The sequence below is a fragment of the Rhodofomes roseus genome, assembly GCF_022264815.1.
Source record: "Rhodofomes roseus strain CIRM-BRFM 1785 chromosome Unknown C8Q71scaffold_3, whole genome shotgun sequence".
NCBI classification, from domain to species: Eukaryota; Fungi; Basidiomycota; class Agaricomycetes; order Polyporales; family Fomitopsidaceae; genus Rhodofomes; species Rhodofomes roseus.
The window spans coordinates 388,723-406,267 of NW_025952959.1; the positions used below are offsets into that span (position 1 = coordinate 388,723).

General features: G+C 59.4%; 2 protein-coding genes across 2 annotated transcripts; one reads left to right on the forward strand and one right to left on the reverse strand.

The window, feature by feature from the left end:
• Positions 1-4,303: 4,303 nt before the first annotated feature.
• C8Q71DRAFT_904240 (uncharacterized protein) lies at positions 4,304-9,968 on the forward strand (the record flags this gene model as incomplete). The annotated part of the gene is made up of 6 exons (XM_047928842.1): positions 4,304-5,153; positions 5,211-5,781; positions 5,843-6,866; positions 6,929-9,142; positions 9,203-9,387; positions 9,465-9,968. Exons 1-6 carry the CDS (start codon positions 4,459-4,461, stop codon positions 9,966-9,968), a joined length of 5,193 nt encoding a protein of 1,730 aa, XP_047782758.1. The 5' UTR covers positions 4,304-4,458.
• Positions 9,969-12,532: 2,564 nt separating this feature from the next.
• C8Q71DRAFT_330608 (uncharacterized protein) lies at positions 12,533-14,850 on the reverse strand. The gene is made up of 3 exons (XM_047917875.1): positions 14,483-14,850; positions 13,060-14,424; positions 12,533-13,007 (listed from the first exon to the last, which is right to left on the reverse strand). Exons 1-3 carry the CDS (start codon positions 14,607-14,609, stop codon positions 12,829-12,831), a joined length of 1,671 nt encoding a protein of 556 aa, XP_047782759.1. The 5' UTR covers positions 14,610-14,850; the 3' UTR covers positions 12,533-12,828.
• Positions 14,851-17,545: the final 2,695 nt, after the last annotated feature.

The following is a 17,545-nucleotide window of genomic DNA, read 5'->3' on the forward strand; positions in this document are numbered from 1 at the left end:
CGCCATTCCAGGAATTGTCCGTCGGGCGTTCCGACCGACCGTGACCACTGCCCGTGGCCGGCGGGATGTCGCGCCCGGGAGGCAGTGTGACGCCTTCCGGATTGCAACGCAGCGTCTGCGGGGAATGCGGGGAATTTGTCACTGCCCCGCACGCCTGTACATGTCACGCCGACTCGGAAGCCAGCTCAGACAGCCTCGAAGGCATGTCACGACGCCTCCCCCGCCCCCGCATCTAGGGTCTCCGATCTTGAACGGCGTTGCTCGGAGGGCCGGAGATCGCTGTATCTAAGGGGGACCCGGGCACGATCCTCCCACCTTCAGCTAGGCCCAGCCGCCCCACGGTGATCGCGACGCTCAAGAACGCGAGCGCAAGCGATCGTGGCGGGCGATGCACCAGGCTTGTCAGCGCGAGTGCGTAAGCCCCCGCATCTCCGCCAGGACGCCTTCCAAGTCTTCTTGTTCGGTTTCCGGCGGTTGGGAGATCGAGAGGCCAGATTGGGTGGGGCGATTGGTTGCATGTTCAATTGCATGATCATGAACCCACATGCGCCGCGGCGGCGACCAGGGAATCCCATCGCAGTGGTTGGGCGATGCGGCGATTGCGATAAAATAGCGCGTGCGTCGCGGCGACGTGCAATTGAACTGCGCCTTCGAGGCCCTGTGCGACTCTTTCTTGGATTGGAACGTTCTTCGCGCGATTCCGAGTGCGTAAATGCGCTGGAGAAGGACGGTCACGCCTAGCAATACTGTATGAAGCTCGAGCGTTAGTCGGACATCTCGCGAGCTAGAGCTAGAGCTAGGAATAGTTCCCCTGAGGCTTGGCCTACTGAGGGATGCCGGCTCGCTGAGGAATGTCCCACGGCCAAGCCTATCCGTTGTCCATGTCAAATAGGTGCCCGTACAAAGAGCCCGATGAAGCTAAGACTTGATAGCTTCATTTGCGTAAGAGAAGCTAGATTGAAGGGCGAAGTGGCGAGATTTACGTCGCGAGAGCTCCCATCGAACACGACTTCGAACCATAGACGTGCATAGCTGTCAGCGAAGCTGCACGGGGCCGGTAGCGAAGAATCTCCAAGTTTGGCCCGCTGGGGTACTTCGCTGTAGACCTTCCGTCTCTCCCGCGACACAGGCGTAGGAAAGGCGGAGAATACACTTGTCACGCAAGGTTTGCGCGCACGGTGGCTCCATATGAAGGTGGGGTGGGCTCAGGCCTCGACTATCGATCGACGAGACCGCGGTCTGCAGGCGGCGTTCTGTGCAGCGCACATTGAATACAGTGCCAGTGCATACAATCTGCCGTCCGTGACCGCAGGCCGCATGTAACAATCAGCTCGTCGACCTGTGTCCCGCGCACCGCCTGTCTAGTGTGTATGGGCGAGCATCAAAACTCCGTGACAGTCGAGGGGACGACGTTCATTCGCCAGGCCAGATGACCAACAGTGCCTCGGATTCTCCTGATGGCGTTACGTGACGGCCCACGCCGCGGCGGGTGTGGCTGCGACAGGGAAACCGTGTTACCCCAGAGTGCCACACTGCCCACGGGGCGCTGTGAGATCACGGAAGGCCGAGCGCGCGGTTGGCAGGAAGTGTTCTGCAATGGCCGGCTCCTCCGATGCATAGAGGGACTGTCGAACACGGATGTGCATTGACTGAGAGCGCGGCTGGTGGACATGGGAGCAGGACACACGACCGCAGTCAGCCATGCGACCGAGTAACGCCAGGCGTGAGGCGTGTCACACGCCGCGAGCGATTGACCAGCAGGCCATGGTAGTTACGGCTCCGACCGCTGGCAGTGGGAGTTGGAGGTGGCGTTACGAGATGTCTTGTTCTGTACGTACGCATCGGTTGCTGATTCGTGCGAAGTGAGATGCGACCCACGGTGGCCTGAGTGCGTGATAGGAAAGGAATATACTTTGACGAACGATCAATGGTTACGGCACCGTAGCGAATTTCCAAAGAGATCTGGCCTTGTTTGAGAAGGTGTCGCTCTTGACAGGGTGCCTTCTTGAGCCTCTCAGCCTCATCGGAAGACTGGTGGACGTCCGAATCTGGTAGATATGGTAGATCTTCGCCTTGCCCTGAAGGCCCAGTGTCTGTAGAGCGAACATTAGGAAGGAGATGATGTCAGGGTCTGGGCCCGCGCGCGAGGTTGCGAAGCCACGAACGAAGTCGCCGAGCTGGCGATCACAGAAGGCAGGGCGCCTACCCCGCATCCCTGTCTTCCCCACACATGACGTCATGACGTCACATAGCGCTGGCCCTCCAGTCACAGCCAATCGACGACGGCGTCGACCCCGCAACGCTCGCCGGCCTCGGACGATCTGGATCTCGCTTAGAGCCTGCCGAGGGTCTCCATGATTGTAGCCCAAGTTTCCACTGCAACACCAGTGTACGTAGGGACGCGACACACGCCAGCGTCAGCCAAGGTCAATCTAAAACGATAATGCGCCGGTATGATCTGCCTATGCAGTCCAGGCAGTGGATGCCACAAGCGCCAGCCTGAGGCTCCGAGGACATTCAGAACCGCAGTCAGGAGGATCGTCACGCAGTGCAGCGCGGACAGCCAGAACACCGTAAGCGAGAGACCCACGGGACTCCGAATGTCGAATGAGGCGGTGTCTGCAGTCCGTAGTGAGCGAGGACAAGGATAGAACCTCATATTGCTCGACATACCAGTACAGCATCCCGGAGCATGTGCAATACGACGATGCGAAAACTTTGCGTCCGCTTCAATGAGGCGACGCCCAGACAGAGCCTCGGCCAAGGAACCACCAGTGCAAGTCGACCGCGGCCGTACAGAGCCCACGGAGCATCGTCCTCGTGAACTGCATGACCACTCGGACTGATATAGAACTGGGGTCGACGTCGAGCCATCGTCCTGGATCTGTGGAACAGTGTGCATTGCGGTGGTCCATCGTAGCGACCGCGCGGACCCTGAGATTGGCCTGGGACGCGGGCATCCTATATTTGTCTGAAGCGCATTCACCATAGCCCGATAGTCCGCAGCACGTCCACAACGCGCCATCGACGTCCAACAGCCGTCGAAGCCGACGCGCCACCCTCCCCAGTCTCGCACGAAGTCAGCGAGAGATTGAAGAGGCGAGTCTCGACCAGGCCATGGCATGGCATCCGGGGTACCTGGCCTGCATGCACATGCACACGTCCGGCCGTCCCCCCAATATCCCGCGCTATACCATTCCGAGCCCGTTGCTCTGATCAACCAGCTCGCCGCATCTTGACGCCCGGGCCGTCCGTGCGCGGGCGGAAAGGGAGGCGTCCTGCGCAGATTGGGATCTCTGGCCCTCCCGACGACGAGTCGAGGCCAGAAGGGACACTGGAAATTCGCTATCCGCGCATTTGCCGCGCGCGGCGCGTGGATAGGAGTCATATCTCGGGACTTTTGGGTAGAGAACTGAGTGTCACAGTGGGCGCGTCCACAATCGGGGAGTGGATGCCATGCCAGCTGCCAGAGAGCGGGAGGGACGGGGAGGCGAGCGGGAGCGGCATGTGGCACCAGGACACTTCGGGCGGCGGCCCGAGGGGGGTAGATGGGGAGATGGGGGACAAGGAGGCCAGCTGAGCGGGGCGTTGGCAATAGACACAGACAAGGCAGACAGCAGCGGCGGGACTCGGAAGGCCTGGGGTGCACCTGGGGTCGGACAAAACGACGCGTCGCATTTGGTTGCAACTGGAGGTTTGAAATTCGGATGCGCGAGGTGGCGGGATATGGCATGGTGTCGCGCGGCGGTGGTGGTATATGGTATGGTCGAGCGAGACAAAACAACATGCTTCCGTTGGCCGAAAGCTCACCGCGATTAATGGACTGGTGCGCCAGCTGCCCCGAGACAGTCATGAAGACAAAGGGAGAGAAAGATTCAGAACAAGACCGGGCGCCTGCGAAAAGGCCAATAATGTCCGCCGAATAATGGAGGCATAGAAGATGCAGCATGTTCAAGAGGTGGGCGCGATCTGAATCGGGGACCTCGTCCTCCCTTTGAAGGGGGTGGGGGGGTGGTTTCCGGGGTCTCATTTTCAGCCACTCGCGCGAAGTTCAGCCCATTTGGCCTAGATTTTCCTTGGGCAGTCTAACTCACCAAGTATCCGGCACAAATTTATTTATTCCGCCTCTTTATGCGTAGCTTAAGTGCTATGCAGTTTCCCGAGTGCCACAGATTGAATTTGCAAGAGGGAGTCGAATACGGAGCGTCGGATGGATTGCACGTGCCGAGCGCGGTCATGTGAGCAGAGCCGTTGAATGCGCTGTTTCCCGCGCTTGCTCCCACGAGTGGCGCTCGCGCTAACGGCGCGATGTACGAGGCCTCTGCGTTGCTCCCGCGTCGCGACTATCCCTAGCTGGTTGTCAGACGGGCTGGTCGTCGTCGTCGTCTTTGAAATCCCACTAAAGTCTCATATAATGCTGCGCTGCCATGAGCAACCGCGTGCAAGACTGCGCTGTCGATGTTCGATCCCGACGACACCTGGAGGGTTATGGACGACAGCGGGAGTTACGCTGGTCCCTCGCTCGACGACCTTGAATATGGTACATCTCAGCCTCTCTCCGAGGATCTATCTGTCACAGGTCCTTCAGATGGCGCGCACTACTCCTCTGATCGCGTGCAAAACCCACTCCCAGATCATTTGCCACTCCCTGCAGCCCCCGTCAATATCAGCCCCGCGTTCTGGATGCAGAGCAATCTGCCCGCGCAGCCTCCACTTGCCGCTCCGCCAGCGCCGCCTCTGCAGGAGACTGAGCTCAACGCCGAGCAAGCCTCCCACTCGTGGAAACGGGACGACAGAGGGTACTTGTGTATCCTGTGTCCCCGGTGTGGTTCATGGGTCGGCACGGGCTCGAAGACGGGGTACACTTTGACCACTCTCGAGACGCACATGCAGGGCCGTAAGTGCAGACCTTCCGCTGCGTCTGACGGCCGTGTGCGCATGGAGGCGAGGGCAGCCCGCGAAGTTCACCTACCTCCGAGCAACTCCCCGGCCTTCCGAGGGTTCGACGCAGGGCCATACGCCGTCCCGACGCCTCAGGAGATGGCAGTGCTTCCTCCGACACCATTCTATGGCCCTGCGGCGCATGTGCAGAGCGCGCCGCGGCCAGCTACTGTGTCCGGCTTTCAATTCACTTTTGATGAATACTACGCGCCGTGAGTGTCCGCTATCATCTTTCATGGATTGGCATGTCTCAACTAATCAACTTGCAGTACCTCCAGTGACGAGCTCGACATCGACGGTTCTGGTGTTCCGTCGTCAAGTTCGGTCCCATATGGGCTCAATTCATACTCGAGTCAGCCACGAGCCTCTCACAAACGGAAGCGAACATCGCGGCATCACACTCCGTCCCACAACGCTTTCGACGCTTCAGAGCCACAGGATACTTCACAGATGTCTTCGAGTACGACAGTGCCCACCGACTTCTCTCCAACTCCATCGTGTTGCGGCATTGCTCTCGTCTGGCCTCATGCAGATTTCTTTGAGACCTACCCGTTCCAGCGTCATGATCTTAGTGCTCCCGGCTCACTTGGATATAAGCTTTGCGCGGTTGGTGACGATGGCCAGTCGTTTCGCATACAGTCATATAGGTGTACAGGCTCGCTCCTTGTAGCTGGTGACGAGGCTTGTGTCGAATGCCTGAGCCTCACTGGTACCGTCAAGCACCTCGCGGAGATGTCCGGCAATGCTCGACCGCACACGAACTACAAGTATCGGTCACATAAGCAGCTGAATCAAGTCACGGAGTTTTTGAGAGGCGAAGTGTCTCGCTTGCGCTGTATGGTAATGTCCTGGATTTGCGTCTCTAACATATGTGAATGGCTGATTCCTGTACTATCATCAGACTCTCAACCTTGGTCGGCGGGTGGCTTCCGTACTCAAGAAACTCGATGACCACCGACGCTTTCTCATGGCGATTGCAAACGGAGATCCACGCGGAATCAAACATCTCATCACGCAGGGACTGAAGGACAGGGTCAGCACATCCGAGCTACTCAAGCGTGTCGACGAGAGTACCGAGGGTGTTTACCATGCCCGCGGTTATTCGGCATTTGATTTTGATCTTGCGCTCCTCATTCTTCGTCTTGGTGGACGCAAACTACTGTATGCTATGAATCATTGCCTTGCCATACCCTCGATCCGCGCTCTGCGTCGTGCACGCCGTTTCACCCGTATAATGCCTAGTTTCGGTCGTCCAACACTCTCGGAGGTGCAGTGGAACTTCGGGGAGGTGCTCGGGCCAACGATCAAGCAGCTGAAGGAAGCTCTACGTGCTATGGCGCGCGATTCATCCGACGCGAGTCCGGGATGGCAGCCGTACGGCCGCACTGGCGTGTCGGTCTGCTGGGACGAGATCGCGCAGGAAGAGGTTGCGTGCTACTTCCCGCATGCTGATTCGGTTGGTGGCTTATGCCGGGAACACTGCGGTGGGGTGGATCTACGGCTTCGTACTTTCCAGAGTGCCACCAACATTGCGGAGAGCCTCGACAAAGGCTACGTACACTTTGGGAAGGAGGTGTCCGTGCTTGGGCTCACCTCGTTTGGTGATGTTTTCCGTGGTGCACTCCCCATTGCTGTATCACCGACATGCAAGTCGGAGACCCCAGAGGAAGGTGCTGAGATTCTACGGACCATCTTTGCGGCGTGGAAAAGCAACCCGGACTTGGAGAAGTACCTTGGTCCGCTGTGGTCATTTGCATCAGACGGAGATGCAGGTCGCCGCGCAATGGTCTATAGCATGTTCATGTCAAGAACGATCGGGTCATCAGATCCCCTGCACAAGATTGTTGGACAACTACCTGGTTTAAACCTCAACGTCGGCGATGACAACATCACTGCGGATTTTGACTGGAAACATGAGATCAAACGTGAGTATTCACGACTCCCTGATGTACTCGGTGAGTCCCCGATGCTGACGTGAAGTGTCTAGGTCTTGGCCGCCTCATGCGTACTCAGGAGGGAATTGTTGTTGGCGACACTATCGTCAACCGCCATACCATTTCCAGTCATCTGCGGCGCATCCCAGGAATGTCGGAGGCTGCTGTTGATCGCCTCATGAATCCATCAGATTCTCAGGACGTACCCCGCGCAATCGACTTACTCCGTGCCATATCATCGCTCTCAGATCTCTCCTTGGACCAGTACTCTCCCACGGAACTTCAAGAACATCGGGCAATCACAGTCGTTGGGGAAATGCTCTCGGCATTCGTGGATGCGTTCATCCGTCCTGAGTGGTCCCTGACGCAGCAGGTCATCTCGTTGAGCAAGTATGCTCACATGATCTTTGCGCTGTACCGACAACATCAGACGAGCTTCATGCCCAATCAACTTTACGGTGACACGCAGACGACAGTCAAGAATGCTATCTTTTGCATCGCGAAGCAGCAGCTGCTTGACGGGACGCAGTGTTTCTATCTCTATGACACAGGCGATGATAAACTCGAGGAGCTCTTCGGCTCTGTGCGCATGCAGGGTGGGCATAACCCGAACTTCTCTTTCAAGCAGCTCATCGACCGCCTTGGTGCCGCGGTTGATATTGATGCTGTCTTTACGGCACACCCGGAGCTTCATCAGGGTTCACGCCGCCGCAAGGTCACTCGGACCGAACACGCTGATCACCTAAATCATGCGTCGTGGACTGGAGACACAGTTGCAGACCACGTGGACCTCCGCTCTGCATGGGCAGAAGGACGCTCAGCAGCGACATACTCGCTCTCAGAACTGCACATCAAGCCTGGGTTCGATGTCCTGTTCAGTTCCACGTGTTCCATCGATATGCTCCAACCTATTCGGCATGGCAAGTACCCTGGAGTCTCGTCAGAGCAAGATCGATCACAGGAACCTGTTACCCCACCTTCACCACTTCCCGCTGCGGTCCCCCCAGTCCCAGGACCCTGTACGCCGGTTGCTTCCAGTGACTCAGAGGGAGCGTCCTCAGAACCGTGTGTACCATTGACCGCCGTTGGCTCCGAACCGAGTTGTCCAAGTCATGCTCAGGCTGGCTCAGATGCCAATCACGGTGCCCAATCGGACGTCACTGCCTCCGGTCAGGCTGCCTCAGGCTCGGATATGCTCGTTGTGGAGGAAGAGACAGTGACAGGTGCTCTCATACAAGCTTTTGCCGCATCGGGAGACTCCGATTCCGAACGGAGTGACGCAGGCATCGTGTCCGGTGCTTGCGTCCAACTTGAAGACCGTCTTGACGAGCCTGACGAACCAGATCAGCGATTACCAACCACTTGCGCCGGCGCAGCGAATGCATCACCGTGGTTGTTGACCGAACAAGGGCACAAGATTCATAAGACGTCCGTCTGCGTTCAAGTCATCACGCCTGACTGGATCCGCAAATCCCATGAACGCATCTGGCGTGTCCGCTGTTACAGCTCTGATGTCAAGCCACGCGACCTGAGCTCTGCTAGTACCCTGAACCCTAACCTCTTCATCCTCGGTGACCTCTTCGCCACGCTCATTCGCTGTGATGGCCAGGCAGCTCTCGCGGTGTTGAAATGCATTGCAATTCACGAGAAAGGAGAGTCGGTGTCAAGTGTTTCGATTGCGAGTCTCTCGCACGCATCGTCAGGAATCAAACTCACCGGGCAAGTACTCGAGCTATGCTCTGACTCACTGCCAACCGAAGCATCAGCGCCGCCCCATGATACGTCCCGGGCTGGTGTAGCGGTGCCGGGCTCCTATGTCGGTGCACAGACCCAGGTGACCCATCAAGAGCCAGCATCCGAGTCGGATTTGACGTCTGAGCCAGCTGCTGGCAGTCCAGACCTGCGTTCAGCATCGTGGCTGTGGACAGGCACATTCGTGAAGCTCACCTCCGGTCCTGATAGTGGTACTGCGGCAGTGCCGGCACCAACACCGACGGCGGTCAAAGTCTCACACAAGATGCTTGCGGTGAAGATCTGCAGTCACCTGTGTCATATGCTGAACCCAAGGATCGCGGATGGTCGAGCTGTACTGAGCGAAGATCAACGACCTCACCTCAATAGCGCTGGGTTGACATGGCAGTTCTCTGAGTCCGAGCTCAAGGACATCGTGGACGTCCTGTGGCGAACAATCCGTGAGAAAGGTTCAGCGGCGTTACTGCCGCTGCTCCCTACCGCAAACCAGCAGTTCCCGTACAAGACACACAGTGGTGAGCCACCTATTAATCAATTAGCCGTCTTCATACTTAACATGCATTGTGTTCTTTAAGGTGCACCCATGTTCCTGTCGGAGGAGGCCGCACACGAGATGGAGGCACAGAAGATTGCGGACAACACGAAGCGTCGCTGCTACCAGTGCCTGGCAGAGGTAGATCCAGCCCGTATGCGAAATCATGTTGGGGAGCATGTATTAAAAGCGATGCGCGGCGTTAAGGAGGACTTACGAGGGCAGCAGGTGCGTAGTATTCCACATTGCGAGCGGGAATAATCATGTTGAACCTATGATCGCTCGCCGGCTTCGTACGCCGCTAGGTCGATCCATCCGAGTTCCCTTGCGGCTTCTGCGGACGTCCCGAACGACTCTGTTGTGCGCCGACAATGACTAAAGGGAGTAGCGCAAGTACACCTCAAGCACGGAGCGAGTGTTCATACTACCGGCTCTTCTTCTACCAGCCTAGCCTCAAGTCCTCCGCGGCAACACCCTGCACCAACGTACCTTTCGTCTGCAAGATACCCGAATGCAAGGCGGAGAAAGATGGAAACTGGACCGCCGTGTGGAAGTATAACCTTCACGAGCACATTCGTCGGTTTCACCCTAGCTTCAGTGTCGAGAGCACAGGCCTTGACGGGCTGATCCCTCTCCCACCGGCCATGCAACATGACATGCATATTTCGGACAGTGAAGAGCGTGCTCTCAAAATCCCTGATGCACACATACCGTACAAACCTCCATTGCCCGAGCTTGTGAATCCCGAGCCCACTGGGCCAGGTGCGCCGCCGCCAGCAAAGAGACGACGCCTGCGCAAGCAGCCATAGACTTTTGTATTTTTTTTTGGTTTCTCAAGTACGCTACATCAATACAATGTGTGTCTTTCGAGCCTCTGAGGAACGGCAAGGTAATATGGGCGATTGAGAGCGGTGGCGTACGCACCAGCATGGATACTTGCTGCGAGGAGTGGTAGGTGAGCGACTGAGAGTACGGGCAGCCTAACGGCATGCCCTGTCGATGATGGTCATCATCGTTTGCACTAACACAGTGCTACAAAGGGACGAGGCTGCGGTCATGACGGCTGTTGATGTAGCCATACCGGGGAGAGGCAGAGGGCTGGACGAACTTGTCAGGCGACGGCCGACAAGAAGACGCGAGGCGGACTCACCGATACACGCGAGCGGACAGCAGAATTGCGTTGGATGAGCAAGGCATCCAGGACCAGTGTACCATGCCGCCGACGCGCGCATGTCCTTTTCCTGCATAGCTGCGGACGGCGGTGGCCAGCTCGTCCTCAGAGGCCTCTGGTCTAGTCTTACGTCCTCCCGTCTATCCCACCACCGCCCGCCGCCCGCCCTTTCCCTCTCTTCCCCCTCGTCCTCTCCCTAATGCTACCAGTTGCGTGAGGCCACGTTCCGGCAGCCTGGACGACCACCACAGACTTTGATAGTGTTGAGGTCATGGTCGAGCTGTGTCCAGGCATCCTGGATGACGCGCAGACGTGTTCGACGCGTGCCTCGGCGTCGAGGATGGCCTTGACGGCGGACTCGGCGAGCAGCTGGGGCTGGCCATTGGAAGGGGTGGTATGGACGGTGGAGGGTGAAGCGGTCGCGTCTGTGGGTGCGCGCTGCTGGTTGAGGGAGGTGGCGGGCTGTATGAGGCTCGAGAGGAGGCGTTCTGCCCAGATTCTGCCTTGTCGGCGCGCTGGAGAGCTTCGACGCGTCCAGCGAGCGCGTCTCGGACGACGCGTCAAGACGCGTCACCCGGCGTGAACCCGCTTCCTTTTTGGGACGGGTTCTTGGGCGTTAGACTGCCAAGAAAGGAAAGGGGTACCCCCCCTACCCAGTTTCCGGGGTCTCAGGGATTTGGGAGGACGATGTCTGATATTTTGTTTGCGCCCGCCTCTTGAGCATGTTGTACACAAGACCCGCGCTAGCCTAAGTTTCGCCACATAATACTCGCCTTCGCATACGTAGAGCACCCAAATATAGCTAATCTAGCACACCCCTCCGCCGTCCTTGCGCCGTCCTCATCTCCGTGCGCGGCACTAAAAAATGCACTAACGAATATATTCAGCCGTCGTCATGTACCGCGCCACACACAATACCGTCCATCTTATTCGACTCGTATTATGAGCGCATCTCATACGCCACCACATACATACCTGCCCCCGCGCTACACTACGTACGTACATGTGTAACGCCTTGTCCTCATCCAGCCTCCCGTACGTACACAGATCATCCCGCTAGTCACTGCAGCCTATCACAACGCCTCTTCGCCCGCCGGCCCGCCGCATCTCTTCCCAACATCGAGATCAGTATTTTCAAACCGTAAGCACAGCGTAAACGCGCACAGGGTCGCGTCGCGCCGCCAGAAGCGTCGAGCGGTGCACCCAAGCCGTCGGCTCTGCGTGATGCAACCGTCAACGCGCCGATCCTCCGTCAGGCGAGCCTCGGCCCTCGACGGGCCGCAGCGAGCCTGGGGACGATGCGCGCACACAACGGGATCGCCAGATATGCGAGACAAGAGCCCGGTCAGAATGCGGAAGGCTGGCATGCAGCTGAAACGCGCTCCGAATATTCAGGTGCGCATGGCTGCGGCGGAACCGGCGAGTGTGATTGTCCGGCCTAGACCGCCGTCGGCCCTAGTCCATTCGACGCAGCGCGACGGGGAAGGCCATGCCCGCCGCGAGGCAACGAGTGTGACGACGGTCTGACCTGACCCAGACCTGTGACTGTGGCGCCTCCCAGGTTCGAACAAGACTGACCTCAAGATTTGCCTAAACACCCACTAGTGTCGTCGGTTGCGAAGGCACACGGTCTTGAAACCAAACACACAAGAGGGAGATCCAGATGAATGCGTTTCGTCACTATATTGCGTTATGTACGTATGCGTAATGAAATGAACGTATCTGCTGCGTGCCTATGCGCCACCAACCCAGGGAGACAGTATGTAAGTCCAACCATTATACGTAGCGACTCGTACAACCCGTTGCTAGTAGTACAGCGAAAGCGACACACCAATCCAAAATGAGACCATGAAGAAATCTGGGAGGAAAAGATGACGAGTAAATATGAACCGAAGTCCATGGGCATAATGTAGAGCGTGATATGTGCGTGAAAGGGGACGGGGAAAGTAATGGTACACGATAACAAGACAGCGCGACGACGAAGGCGGCGGAGGAAGAGACGGAGACGGCGTAAGGAGCGAGAAGGCGGCGAATAGACCGGGTCGTTAGGTTATCGTACACAATACTACACTTGTTATGCACATTTTTTGCTGCGCCGCGGGGCGCCAACGCGAATAGCGGTGGATGAGGTAGCGGATGATAGGAAGGGTAGGGTAGGGCGGATTAGTGAAGAGGAGCCATGACGATGATGCGGGTTGCGAGGGGCGCGATGCTGGCGGTGATCCAGACGAGATATCCCAGCGACGGAGACGACGGAGACGCAATTGAGGATGAGGATGCGTAGTGAGATGAGGGATGTATGTCGACAACGAGGAGAGCAGCAGGGGAGATACTGTGAGGAATAAGTCAGGTGGCGGCGTCGTGAACGTCGTCGGGTATGTCGTCGGGAGGTATCAGCGTGCAGGGTATGGGAATGCGTGAGGGATGCGATGCAGTGAAGTCCGAGGTCCGAATGCGATGCGATGCGCCGAGAAGATGCTGGAGAGGAGGCGCTGTGCCTATCGCCCGTCCTTGCCAGGAAAGAGGAAGAGGCGCTTCAGAGGTTGATGTACCTCGACCTCGACCTCGACGTCCTGCTCCCTCCCGTCGACGATCTTGCGCTCAATGCGCTTCTCCTTCTTCGGGATCTGCAGGATGGGGTATGTCATGGTATCGTCGGAGTAGCTCCACGAAACACCTGAGAGGGATAGTCAGCGACCGCCGAACAGTACGCGCTACAATAAACTCACCAGTCGACCTCTTCGTCGGGCTGCTCGAGGGCGGCCTCATCGTGAGATCCGCCTCAGTCTCGAGGCTGTCCGCAGTCTCCATGCTCGCATCGCTGTTTTGCCGGCTGAGCGGACTAGGCTTGCGGCCGTAGGGGTAGTAGCCGTAGCTGCTGCCCGCGCTCGTCAAGCTCGACATCGTCGTCGTCGAAGGCGACCGGGTCATCTTCACGTTCGGGACGAGGAGACGACCCTCGGCACCGGGCTTCACCAACGAGAACTCCTTGCGGCGCGTCGAGATCGTCGCAGGCATAGATCGTGTCGAGCCCGTAGGCGACGTCGAAAGCGCACCGCTGAGGGACTGCCGCGAATCGCAACGAGAGTGGAGGAGAGGGTACTTGCTGAGCTCATCTGCCTCAGAGCGCGAGCGCATCTGCATGCTGCCCGAGGTCGCACGCGTCACCGGGGGAAGCGACGCGGCCGAAGGGGAGGTCGGTTCGAACGTCGGCGTCGAGACAGTCGAGTAAACCCCGCTGCGAGAGCGCTGGCTGCTCGCAACGAAGCCCTTGTATGCGCCACGGACACGCTCATCGTCGAAAGGCTTCGACATATCCACAGGGGCGGAGAGGTTGTAGACACTCGCGCGCCAAGCGTGTGTGCCGTCTGTCCAACCGGGGATGACCTTCCGTTCACGACGCTCCTCGGCAGGGTAGACGGAGTAGGCAGACCGCTTCTTCGGCGGCTCAGAGCACAGTGCAGCCTTGATGCGCTGCGCAGACATCATGACACCGCTTTGGAGGTCGTCGAGAGAGGCGGTGCTCTCGTTGGTGTTGCGATGGATAAGTGGAGGTGCCGGTGGCGGCCTCGAAGGGAGATCGGGAAAGAGCTTGGTGAGGGCGACATACGCCTCCGGAGTGGCGGGCTGGTCCTCGTCGATGCTACTCGCACTCGGCGGCGAGGAGCTGAACGAGGAACGCGAGTCGAACGACGCGCCGCTAGCAGAGTCACTCTCGCTAGAGGAGAAGTCGGAGAAGGAATTGTGTGGCACCGGGGGGAGGGCCGGAGATATGCAGCGGTCAGGGTTGTACTCCATGCCCATGGCGCCGAAAGATGATTGGAGGTCGGCCAAACGGCACTCGTCGGAACAGTAGAGGGGCACTGGCGACTGGTCGATGACGGTGCGGTGACGAACGGGCCCTGTTGGGCGCGTGTCGACAGCGATCTCTGGGACGGATGGCTTCTTTGTCTGCTTAACGGTGTCGTCGCGCTTGAGCGCGCCGTTGGGCTTGACACGACCAGTGCCGTGTACGAGACCGCCTCCCCTAGCACGTATTGTGCCCGTCTTGTTGCGCGGAAGCCGCGCGGGAGCCTCCTCCTTCACCTTCGACTCTGCGGGCACGGTATGTGAGCAACCGGGCGCGTCGTGGACCAACGCCGCTGGACTTACCATTGGTGGGGGAGCTCGGTGGGACTGCAGGGGCTTGCTGTGGGGGGTTGATGGGGACGTAGTAGCGTTTGGGGAGGATCTGGCGACTGCAGACGGGACACCAGGTGGTGTCGAAGGCAATGTCCATGGCGGGTGGGTGAGGCGTGTGCCAGGACAGCGAGTATATGAGGGGACGTAGGCGGTCCGAGACGGAATAGGGGGTCTGGGGAATGCCTAGTGTGCCTGGGGCGGCCTGCGAGTCGAGCGGAGGCGGCGTGGCAAGAGGCGGCAGCGGGAGGCAGAGGACCTGCAGATGGCGCTGGGAGTGGGGAGGAGCCGGGGAGGAGGCGTAGATTATTTATCGGACGCGACGGTTGATGGGCGCGAGTGGGAGGCCCTCGAACGAGCGCCCGCTCCCATTGGCTGCCCGATGCGAGCTCCGAGCACCTGAATATCAGCGTGACGCGTGACAACAGCTCCCCGTCCGCCAGGGCCGCCGCATGCCCGTCCGGCCACACAGCGACGGGGTGCCTACTGCCTATTCCGGCAGGCACGTCATCAGCCACCCTGGCGCCTGCTCCCCATTGGCCCCATGGACGCCGGCCACCCGGCGCGTCCTCGCCCGGGCCAATCACCGCCTCCGCCACTCTGCCCGCCTCTGCGTTCTGCCCAGTCGAGACCGTCTCCAGAGCGCTCCCTCGCTTGCCTGCCGTCCTCTTCCCTTATCCGGCCGCTGCCTCAACCCTAATATTCTTTTTGCGATCCCCCGCCCAATTGCGGCGGCCCTGGCTGCCATTGGCTCCTCGCCCATTACGTCTCCGCTGCGATTCCCCAGTCCATTTCCCAACCCGGCCGTCTGCTCTCGCCTCGCTTCCATCGCCTCCCAATTCCCCCCGCAATGCAGCCGCCGCCCGCCTCTACAGCCTGCGAGCACTCCCGTCCTCATTTTCGCAGTGCTGGTCATGCGCGACCGCCGGCCCGCGCGCCCTCTGCCCGACGCAGTCCCGACCATTTGCCGCCGCAACAGACCCTGTTTTACCGCACCGACCCAGGGCTGGCGGTCCAGCCCCGGATTTTCCCTTCCAAGCGACCCGCTTGACCATTCCTGGCCAGAAGCACATGCCTCGCGTGCCTATCGCCCAATCTCAACAACGCCCGATCTCGCGCTCCGGGGATCTCGATCGCGCGCACCCCACGGTTCTTTCCGGGCCAAGACGCGTCTATCATCCTCAGCCTTCCCCACGCTGATTGGCTGCCTCCGCGTCCTCCGCCGCGTCCTTCCCCGCGCCCCGCCCGACGCCCGACATCTCTCCGCCCCCGACGTCGCCCGCCCCGACGCCCGCCCGCCTCATCTCCCGCCCGAAGCGTCGCCCGTGCCTCCCAGTCCGCTGTGCCCGACGTCGCCCTCGCACTGCTCTGAGTCCGCGCTATCGCCATCGCGTCTCTTGGTGACGCGTTGCCACCGCCATCGACCGCCGTCGCCGGGGGTAACCTTCCCATCTCGGACATCGCGCCCCCTCCTTCGCGAAGATCTTCCCGCCCCCGTCCGGATCTGTCGCGCGTCACATGTCTTCTTGCTAATGCCTGAGCTGCTGTCTCGCCCGCAACTACGTCCTATCGCCACAACGATCATTGTCACTCTGGTGATCCGGCTCCCCGTCTACCCGCAACCGTCTCATTGCTAGTGTCATCTGCTCCGGCCTTGTCTCTGCGGCCGCTACCGGTGCACTCGGACTGCCAGCCGCGGGATCACTTATGCTGTGCATTCCGCAATACACGGGCCGTTGACGTGAATATTATCCTCGCAATGTGCGCGCACGCGTACCACACGCACCGCGCGACGCTAGCTCTCTCTGGCACGTTCAGCTGCTCTGTTCTGCATCGTGGCCCTCGCCTGAGTCGCCTCTCGTCAATATCCCTCCTGCAGGCCTCGCTGTCCTGCGGGGAACAAAACAAGCCACCTCGCGTCCTGCCATGCGACAGCCACGCGCAGTCTCACTCGCCTCGCCACCGTACATGGCCACTTCCTCGCGCCGCGCGAATGATCACACATCAGTCACCCGTTCATATCAGCGCGTCGCGCGTTTCACCCGTCCAGGAGGCCGAGCGTGTGGCCTGCGTTACCGTTACATACAAATCCTGTAAACATCCTCGCGATCGCGCGGCGCGGAGGCGGATAGACGGACGATCAGTGGCCGATGGACGATAGCTGACGGGTGTCACGGATGCCATCGCCCTGGTATGATCCATCATGCACGGAGCACTCGGTCCTCTCGCCCAGCTCCGTGCACTATCGCGACAGACCACGATGCTTCTCTTGCTCCGGTCGGCCTGCCTCGATCGCGTCCGCACGCCACCCGCTCCCTCCATCCGATCCCCATCGTATCGATCGTATGTCCTCCTCACATCCAGGCGCCCACACAGTGAGCCTGAGCTTGATAGGCTCACTGGCCCCGCCGTGCTCGGGACACGAAGCCGAACACCAGTACGTTATATGAGGTGAGTGCGCAGACGATGTCTTGTCAGCGAACCGTCATGTCCGTTTGAGTTGCGCCGGGCCAATCGCCACGCGCTGTTTCTCATGTACTACTCTCAATCGCCCACATGCAAAGCACTGGGAGGCTCACGCGCCCGGAGGCTATCGGTCAGTGCGAATGGTCCCGCGACGCTCTACAGACACTAGACTATGTAGCTCAGCCACGTACGCCACGAGCATACATGTCATTAGCCTCCGTCGACGACGAGTCACACAGCACGGCCGCAGCAAGTCCGCGAGCATACGTATGGTTGTGACGATGAGTCCCCGCACGGCGGACGGTCCCTCTGGGAGATTCTGGCCGGACACCGCAAAGCCCAAGCAACCCGTGGCCTTCCCGAATACGTCCGTGCGTCCCCCAAAGACGGTGTAAATCCGCTACCAGATCCGAGTCAAGCCCGACAAGCCTGCTCCCTCCTCACTCCCGCACGCAGCACTGCTTCGCCCGGCGGGAATGTGTCGCATATGACCAAACGATGACTACGATGACTACACCAGTTTCTCCGCACCGGTGGGTGCGAAGGCTACGCGCACAATGCACGAGCGGT